This window comes from Aptenodytes forsteri, unplaced genomic scaffold, assembly GCF_000699145.1.
Source record: "Aptenodytes forsteri isolate BGI_AS27 unplaced genomic scaffold, ASM69914v1 Scaffold547, whole genome shotgun sequence".
Classification (NCBI taxonomy): Eukaryota; Metazoa; Chordata; class Aves; order Sphenisciformes; family Spheniscidae; genus Aptenodytes; species Aptenodytes forsteri.
The window spans coordinates 185831-194951 of NW_008795324.1; the positions used below are offsets into that span (position 1 = coordinate 185831).

General features: G+C 60.6%; 1 protein-coding gene across 1 annotated transcript in view; it reads right to left on the minus strand.

Annotated features, from left to right (window-relative positions):
* The window catches only part of PAN2 (PAN2 poly(A) specific ribonuclease subunit), a 14724-nt gene extending 5769 nt beyond the window's left edge, over positions 1-8955 (minus strand). The window contains exons 1-18 of the mRNA XM_009280054.2: positions 8674-8955; positions 7971-8140; positions 7649-7769; positions 7478-7555; positions 7052-7319; positions 6468-6810; positions 5830-5926; positions 5049-5168; positions 4743-4862; positions 4541-4669; positions 4164-4363; positions 3618-3760; positions 3161-3267; positions 2560-2658; positions 1989-2065; positions 1315-1456; positions 909-1046; positions 145-204 (exon numbers count right to left, since the gene is read on the minus strand). Coding sequence (XP_009278329.1) covers positions 145-204; positions 909-1046; positions 1315-1456; positions 1989-2065; positions 2560-2658; positions 3161-3267; positions 3618-3760; positions 4164-4363; positions 4541-4669; positions 4743-4862; positions 5049-5168; positions 5830-5926; positions 6468-6810; positions 7052-7319; positions 7478-7555; positions 7649-7769; positions 7971-8140; positions 8674-8955 — 2694 coding nt within the window. The remainder of the gene's footprint in view (positions 1-144; positions 205-908; positions 1047-1314; positions 1457-1988; positions 2066-2559; positions 2659-3160; positions 3268-3617; positions 3761-4163; positions 4364-4540; positions 4670-4742; positions 4863-5048; positions 5169-5829; positions 5927-6467; positions 6811-7051; positions 7320-7477; positions 7556-7648; positions 7770-7970; positions 8141-8673) is intronic.
* Between the last annotated feature and the right edge of the window lie 166 nt (positions 8956-9121).

Sequence of the window (9121 nt, forward strand, 5' to 3'; positions counted from 1 at the left end):
GGGGGGGGTGTCAGTGCAGGGATGGGGGCAGGCCAGCGTGAGCGTGGGGCCTCCCAGGTGCAGCAGGAAACCCCCCTCCACAGGGTCCCCGCAGCCACAGCCTCGCCTCGACACAGGGCCGGTGGCAGCGCCCCGAGCACTCACCTTATCCACGGGCTCGATGAGGAAGTCATTGAAGAGGTACCACTGCTGGTGTGTGACTCCCTGGGGGGAGAGGCACAGGCACTGCCTTAGGGGCCCCCCCCAGGCAAATGCAATGACTCCTCTACCCAGTTACCAGGGAAAGAGGGGTGTGACGATGCCATGTGGGAACTCCCGCCCTTCCTGGGACACCGTGGGGAAATCCCTGCTGGCCTGGGTGGTGATGATGCGTACGTGAAGCACTCGGGCTGGACAGGCACGGTCTCTGCCCGACTCCTAACCAAAACTCCACGGAGATGCAACAGATAAGAGACAGGGATGCAGCCTTGACACACTCTGGGAACTCCTGGCTTGGGCATCTCCACCAGACAACAGGACTGCCCAGACCAGCCCCCTTTTCCTCGGGAAGGGAGATGACGTCTCAGCCCTTACCTGGAAGCACGACAAGCTGGCAACGTGCCCGTGACCCAGGAGGAACCAGCCTGAGCGAGTGTGGGAAGAGTGCTTCTTCAGCCCTTCCCTCCCCGTAAGGTGCCCAAGCAGCACTTGGCTGTTTAGCGCTGCCAAACTGTTTAGCTGTTCAGCCAAACACTCAACACTTGACTAAGAGACCCAGGAACAGGTCTGTGAAACGACCCGGCCCTGGAGCAAGCCGTGGGCGAGAATGCCTTGGCAAGGCAGGACTCCCGGGGAGCAGGGCTGCTCTCGGCAGCCTGTGGGTACGCTGGCTGTGGGCAGGAGAGCCCCTGTCCCGCAGGGCTTCTCACCTCCTTCCTTTGGTGGTAGGTCTCTCCCACTTTGATGTGCCCCACCAGGCTGCCCCCTGTGCGGGAATCCAGGATGTGGACGACGGTGGCCATTAGATCGTAGACATAGACCGACTCGGGGTCATCAGTCGGGCTCAGCTGCAAGAGGAACCGGCCCCGGGGAAACGTCTGAGCCGCCGACTGTCTGCCAGGCAGCTCCCAGGCCTCCAACCCAAACCCCAGAGCTCGGACATGCCGTCTCACCATCAGCCCAGAGGTTTCCATGCTCACCCGAGGCGTCTCCGAGACGGCCTCATTATCTCTCGCCCACACACGCTCAGCAGAAAGCGGTTCTGAAGCAGTTCTGCTCCCGCAGCCCCACGTGCACACAACCACATAGCCCCAGAGGTATCTCATCAGCCTTTACCTCATCGCTCTCACTCCAGTTGCAGACATCTAACTCCTTGCTCTTGGTCAGCCTCATCTTGATGGCATGGGGGATCCAAATGTTCTTCAGTTCCTCCACGGAAGGATACGAATGCCCCGTGTAGGGGTTCCCCAGCTCCTTCCTGCATGGAGAATCACGGAAGGCCGAGTCGGAGGGAGTCACGAGATGTCATCCAGGCCAACTTCTCCAGGGCAGGATCCCCACTGCCCCACCCACTCACCCACCAGCCTATTCCTAAACCTTCTGCAGGACAGATGGGGAAGCCAGAGATGCACCACTTCCCCGCAGCTGCCTACAGCAGGACCCTGGGAAAGGTGGTCAGCTAATGTCGGCTAGAAAGGGCCGATACACAATCCTGGGGTTTTTGTCAGTCTGAAAAGGGAAGGGGAATGAGGGCTGGGGGCTCAAAAGTGGATCACAAGGTGGATCACAAGGGTATCTGAAGGGGATGCTGCACAGAGCACCCATACAGGGTCACAGTCTCAAGAGCAGCAATGAGACCGTTCCAGTTCAGAGCCCACGAGGAGTTACAGACAGGTAGATTATCAAATTGTCATTATCAGATGAGAAATGGCCCCGAGCTATCCAAGGCCCAGAGAACAACCCAGAAGGCGTCACTGCTCAGAGTCGCCACCACAGGGATGGTCACCTACCACTCTCCAAGAGAGATTTCTTTGCCTTTGGTGATCTCAAAGCCTCCTCTCTTCATCATGGCTCTCTGAAAGGCATACTGGCAACGAAACACAGGCAAGCGTCAGCGCGGAGTGACAGGCTGGGCTTGGAAACACGTGGGTGACAGCCAGGCCAGAAGTGGGGAAAAAGACAGGGACTTTAAAGTCGGTGACAGGGAAAAAGACAGCGAGGGAAACCCAACTGTCCGCCCGCTCTCTGCTGGGCTTGTGCTCCGGGAAGCGGGCACTGCCTTGCTGCTCCCAGGTCCTGGGGGACTGGGGGAATCAAAGAGTGACTCTACTGCAGTCCCGTCAGCTTTGTCATGGCAGGAGATCTTGTCTTTTCCAACTCCAAACGCACGGCTCATGCTACAAGCATGACCAAATACCAACATGTCCTCTGCAAACAAAGTAGGGTGACGCTCGGGTGGAGAGCAAGAGACTTAGAGACAGCGAGATCAGAGTGAAAACACCTCCGCAGAACTGGACACGCAGCAAACCCCGTGTGCCAGGGAGAACAAGCCTGCTTCTGCCCCAAAAGTGTCTCCCCCACCTCAGCCTGTGTCTTCCAGAAATCTGCCTCCTTGGAGCTGTTCACCTCACAGTTAATGACCAGGACGTCCGGCAGGCAGCGGATGTTCCGGGTTTGGACCTGCAGAGAGAGCAGCAGATGGAAGCCAGGCAGCACCGAGAGCCCTGGAGAGGTTCAAAACCGGATTTGGCACGTGCTACCCTCTTCCCTCCTCCAACGCCTTTGCCTGCAGAGCTTCCTCCCCGCTGCCTGGCCAGGTTCCTGGTAGCTGGGGGTACTGCAAGAGCAACTGAGGCAGGGAGCAGTCTGCCGCCCTGAGCAGGTGTGCTCAGCTCCTGGGGGGTTTCCCTCTGCCCCCTACCCCGGGGGGGGATTCAGCTGGGATCCGCGTGACCTGCGAGATGTATTCCAGCGCTCGCACAGCCCAGGAAATACCCCACACCACACCAGCTCGCCATCCAGGCCAGGAACCGAATCTCCAGCATCCACGCAGGAGGTTCCCCACTGACTAATGGAGAAACTGCCTCCACTCAGCCGGCGGCACGGGGCGCTCACACCCTTCTCCCACACCCCCTCGCAGCCCGTGAAGCACGACGTGCTCGCACCCCGCTCCCGGGCTCACCGTGGGCTGGTACTTCTCACAGTTCTCACACCAGGCTTGCGTGTTCTGCTCCAAGCAGATGCTTCGCTTTAAAATTTGGGCAAACTCATAATCTTTGACCGGCTTTTCTGACGGGAGAAAGGAGAATAACGTCACCTTCCAACACATAAATCTTTACCAATTTAGCTCAGCCAAACCTCTGGGGTTTTCCTCACAACCACCAGTGAGAAGGTCAACCCCCAAATCTGCCCTTCTGTAGCCAAAAGCTTGGCTGGTTGGAAACCCACCACTAGACCTCGGCTGCCGGGTCTGCCACAGCTGGGGCCAGACCACTGCAGAAGCTCCTTGCTGCAGGTGTCTTATCACCTGGAAAAGTCACGGCTCATCCACACAGATAACAAACCCTGCCCGGCCACGGACATGCAGCAGCGTTAAACGTGCCAGGCCCTGCCCTGCCCTGCCCACCCCTGCCTGTTACCAGTGCTCTCAGGGTAGGAGAGGGTGAAGAGCAGCGTGGAGGACACGCGGACGGTTTCCTTGCCGCAGCGACACATGCTGCAGTTCTCCATCTCGCAGCTGAACAGCTGCCCGATAACCGAGTCCCCTGAGGACCCAAAGCTGCTGGAGAAAAAGAGCACCGGGGTTAGCAGGATCCCAGCAATCCCTGCGGAGTGGGGCTGGCTGGTACAGTGGGTTGAGCGCTGAGGACCCACACATCTCGGGCTGCACAAGGGCCGTTTGGGGCCAGCACCCAGATTCCAGCAGCTCTTGGGGAACCAGCCATCGGGCTTCCAGAGCCGGTGACCTGTGCGCAGCCCCAACCCACCAAGCAGGGGGGCTAGGCCTAGGAGGGACAGAGGTTCAGCACAGGGTTCAAACCCAGCTGTAGGGGCAGCCTGCAGCTCCGCATGTTCCCATGCAGCCCTCAGGGCAGATGTGGGTGGCAAGAAAGCTCAGTTCAGCCCCCTCCCTGGTTCAGTGTCCTGGTTTCGGTCTCTGTCCTGTCCCCAGGCCAGGGATTTACCTGCTGCCAGCCCCTCGATATGCCTGTGGTCCCTCCTGCTCCTGGGTTTCCTGGTGCAGCTGAGTAAGGATGAAACGGTTCCAGCTCTGAATCAGCCGCCCCAGGTTCACCTTCCCTGTGGCTTCGTCCGAGTCAGCCAGGATCAGCCCCAGCGCCGAAGCCTCTGGGATTGTGCGGAAAGCCCGCAAAAAGTTGCTTCCCTGGGGATGGGGCAAGAGCGGCATGTCACCGAGGTCAAGTGACAGGAGTTTCCACGCTGTCTGATGCCATCACCCAAGGACCCGGCGCCACCCGGCTCCTGCTCCTCTGCGATCCCTCTGACCCTCCCAGGCAGCCCAGCCCGCCGGCCTCACGTCACGCCTGGGCTCACCACAGACCTGGCAGGGGTCTCCTCGGGACAGGTCCAGCATGTGGAAGAGCAAGCCCAGCTCGCAGCCCAGGCAGAACTCCTTCTGGCACAGGTGGTTCTGGACCAGGCAGCGGACCGGCTCCAAGAAATACAGCACCTGGCAGAGACGGAGCAGTCAGGGGAGGTCCCAGGGGCTGTGGTGGTCTGGGCAGGGCTGGGGTGTTTCCCACCTGGATCATGCAGTTGCAGTAGGCGTTGGGGATATGGGGCTCCAGGCCCGCAAAGAGCGTCTTGTTGTAATGCTTGAAGTCAAAGTCTTCCAGCCCCAGCTTGGAGTATTTGATCGTGACCTGAGCAGAGACGCAAACGTGTTCAACAGACACCTTCCCACACCATGGGACGCCGGCACAATGCCCAGGTGCTCCCCACGGAGACGTGGGCAGGTGCTTGGGCCCAGGCGGGTCCTTCGCCCCCCGAATGAGCCCAGCCTGGGGACTCCCAGCCAGCCCCTCCCCTGTGCCCCAGAAGGCCACTACCTTCCTGTACTTCTTGGCCACCATGTAGAGGTGTGGCTCCTCTTCCCGCCCGATCGGGGACTCGGGGACTTGGCTGAAGCTGTCAAACTCATTGTCCGTCTCTTTTAACCGATAGGGAATCTGCGAGGGGGAAGAGAAGGGAAGAGCGGCTGAACCCTGAGACGGAGAGAAGCATCAGTTACTGAAACAAGCAACTCCTGGGCTTTCCTGCCTCCCCCAATGAGCAAAGGAATAAACCAGAAAGGAGTGGGGCCCTCCCTTAACCTGCACGAGGCCTCCACACCTTCCTTCTTACAAGAGGCTTATCGCTGTGGGAAACTACAGCGGCGCTGCGGGCAAGGGCGAAACACAGCAGTGTTTTCCCAAGGGCGAGGGACGTGCCATAAACCTCCAAACCGGACAGCTCAAACCTCTCCTACCACAGAGCGAGTTATTGATAGAACTGAGATTCTGGCCCGAGGGGGACACTCCAGCCCTCCCCCCAGGGCTGGCTCACCCGCTGACACTGCTCAAGAGAAGCTGTCGCCTCCAAACTATACACCTGCCTCCTGCAACACCCGAAGCCAGAGAATTTCATCTCTCACCCCTGTCCTGAGCCCTGGAGCAGAAAGCTCCAAGATCGTTCAGCACGCAGCGAGAGCTCCGTCCCTCCCCCAGCCGCAGACCTCTGCTGCAGATCGTTCAGCACGCAGCGAGAGCTCCATCCCTCCCCCAGCCGCAGACCTCTGCTGCTGGCAGAAGCACCCCATGCCCCGCACAATCCCCTCCCGAGAGCGGGCACCTGGTTGCGGAGCTTGGTCCTTGGGTTTGGGGCGTAGCCAATGAACCCCACTTTCTTCATGGTGCGCAAAATCTCGGGATCTACCGGAGGGGCTCGCCTGCAAAACACACCGCGACTCAGAGGCTGCTCTGTTTGGCAGCATCATTTAACCAAGGGCCTTGCTGGGTGTGCTCAGGGACCCACCAGCGGGTCACGAGGGTTTCCCCCACTCAGTCCTTCCCCGGGTTCATTTTCTGTCACAACAAAACACCTGGGCTATGCCAGAACACGGCAGCAGCACTGAGCACAGGCATGTTTCAGACAGGGCTCAGGCGGAGGAAAACCAAGAGTTTCCATACAGGCAGAACGCAGCCAGGATCCCACTGGGATCTCCCCACCAGGAAGACGGAGGTTTGACCATACCCTACCATCTTCAGACCTGCCCAGTCACTGCACCTCAGCGGTTAAGCTCCGCCACGGGGAACTGATCTTGCATTTCACAGGGCACGTGACGAGGAAGGGCAATGCCAGCCGTGAGATGGGGAAGCAGAGGGAGCAACAGGGCCGCTCTCCTGCTCCCAAGACCCAGGGAAGGAGAGGAACTCTGCCGGGGCCAGCTTTCCCATGCTGGCTTTTGCTGGGAGAGACTGGCAAATTACCGGGGTGCCGGGGCAGAGTTGGCAGCGGGCCAGTCGGAGAGCAGGGTGTCGCTGGTCAGCGGCACGGGGATGAGCGAGAGCGGCACGAGGTCCTGGTTCCAGTCCAAGTGGGGCAGCGTGTCCACGATGCAGGGCAAGGCAAAGTCGGTCTCCCTGGAGTAGGCGTTGAAGGTGACCTCTGGGGAGTCGGCCCAGAGGTGGACGCACCCCTCCGAGTCGCCGAAGGCCAGGGCCTGCTTGCTGGCCGAGACGTCGAAGGTCATGATCAGGGGCCCAACGGTGTTCACGTGGAAGATGTCAGCGGGGTTGGCGAGGCCGGTGGGCTCGCAGAACTGGCACTGACCTGTGCAAGAGGGAAGCGCAGAGCAACATGGCACCAGGGAGCACGCGGGCAGCCAGCACACAGTGACCCAGCACGCCTCTCGCTTATGGGGCCATTTGAACCGGCTGGACATGGGTCGAGGGCGCTCGGCCAACTCTATCCCACTGGGATTTCACCCCGAGCCTGGGGGACGCCGGGACCGTCACCCAGCTCTCGCCAGGGGAGCGGAGCCCGGCCGGGTGGGGGATGCAGCTTCGCCCACCTGTCTGGGAGATGATGGCCAGGCGGGAGGTGTAGGTGGGGATGAAGCGGAGGAAGAAGGGGTCGATGTGGACCTGCAGCGGGGTGGTGGCCCGCATCATGCGCAGGTCGTACACCTTCAGGAAGCGGTCGCAGGCGAGGCTGTTCATTCGGCTGGAGAAGCCGCAGGTGACCAGCAGGTTCCCGTGGACATCAAAATCAGACAAGCTGCCCGAGTACGCATCGAATTCGTGCTCCACCACAAACGTGCGCAGATCCCGCAGGGAGACCTGGGAGGGTGAGACGGGGGCGTTGGGTGCCACGCAGGCAGCTGTTGGCTACTTGGGAGCCCCTCGAGCTCTGGGAAAAGCTGGACGCCAGCTCCAGGGTATCCCAGAGGGAAGCCGAGCATCAGCAGGGCTGCCAGGTAGGATGAGGCTGGTATTACCTTCCCCGAGGTGTGCCCACAGAAAAAGAAGCGGTTTGATTGCCTCATGATGGTGATGCCGGGAACCTCCACGGTGTACTGGGAAGGAGGCAGAAGAGTGGAGTGAGCAGTGCTGAGCGCCAGAACAAAGCACCTCCTCGCAGCAGGGAGCAGCCCCCGGCCCGGCCGTACCTTCTGCGTCTCCTGGACGGTGTTGAGGTCTATCTCAATGACGTGGTTCTGCAGCCCGCCAACGAGCAGCGTGCTGCTGTCCGTCAGCAGGAGACTGTGCATGTCCTCGGACTCATCCATGCTGCAGGAGAGGGGAGAGGACAGCCCTCGCGCTCCTGCCCAGCTCGGGGAGGCAGCGGGGAAGGGGGCGGAGGATCCATCCTCACCCTCTCCCAGATCTAGCTTTTACACTGCCGGCAGAGGGGCTGGGACCATCTCCCCCAGCACAGGGGCAGCTCATGGGGCCGGCACAACCCGCCCGCTGCCAGGGGAAGGCACTCACAGGTAGTCAAAAATGATGAGGCCCCCCCGTGACATGTACTTCAGGTTGGTTTTGGTCAGGAAAAGGACACCGTTCTCCAGGCTCTGGATCTGGCGGATATCGTCACTGCTGTTCACTTGGAAGGAGGAGTATCGCTCCAGCGTCGGGCCGAAGAAAGAGGTGGCGTGGCCCTAAAACCAGCCGGGGACAGGCTCATCAAGACCCACCCCAGCTTCACTTTGGATGTGACACAGGCAAACGCCACTTTGCCCTGCGCCAGCTCCCGGGCGGAGGCAGGCTGTCGGCTGCCTTACAGCCTCAGCCAGCCTACGGGGGGGCTTCCTGCCCCCCTGTGTGCCCCAAGCTGTGGAAGATTGTTCAGACTTGGACTCCCTTTCAGGCAGATAAGTGCAGACACAAGTAAAGAACCAAAAGCTCCAACAGCCCCACACACCAGGGCAGTAAAGTTACTTGGGAAACGCCAAGAGGCTCATGCTTCCAAGACGTATCAACCACCACCGGGCAGAAGCTCTGCACCGGTGCAGCACAACCCCGGTTTGAGCAGGACTCTCCGGCTCGGCCCCATGCTGAACCGCTCTCCACCCACAGCCAGCTTGCCCCGAGCCGGTCGCAGCAGGCAGGTGTCGGGCAGCGAGAGCAGCGCAGACAGCCTGGCTGGGGCAGTGACCCTCCTCCCTGCCCCGCTCCCAGAGCGGGCACCTACCCCGTGGTTCCCAACCCACAGCATCTCTTCGTGCAGGTCGAAATGGGAGACGGAGACGGGCACCCCCACTTCGGAGACGGCGGTGTGCAGCTCGCTGTACATGCCCTCCATGAGGTGCACCGACTCTGGCACCGCGATACCCTCTAACGGCACCCCCTCGGGATCCAGCTCCACGTTCTGCAGCAAGCTGGGGTTGAGATGGGGGTCCAGGACAGGGTCCAGCGCAGGGTGGAGGGGAGGCGCATACTCGGCAAGGGAGGGGTCGAGACCTTCAAAATTCATGGTGAAAACCAGCGTCTCCCTTTGAAACAGAAAAGGAACTAAGTTGGTCAGTCAGAAACACCAGGGCCCCCCCGATTCTTAGAATCGGCGGCAGAGGCCCCGGTGACTCCGAGGGATGGAAAAGGCGGCTGGAATCTCCAGTGAGTGTAAGGTGCAGCGCTCCTGC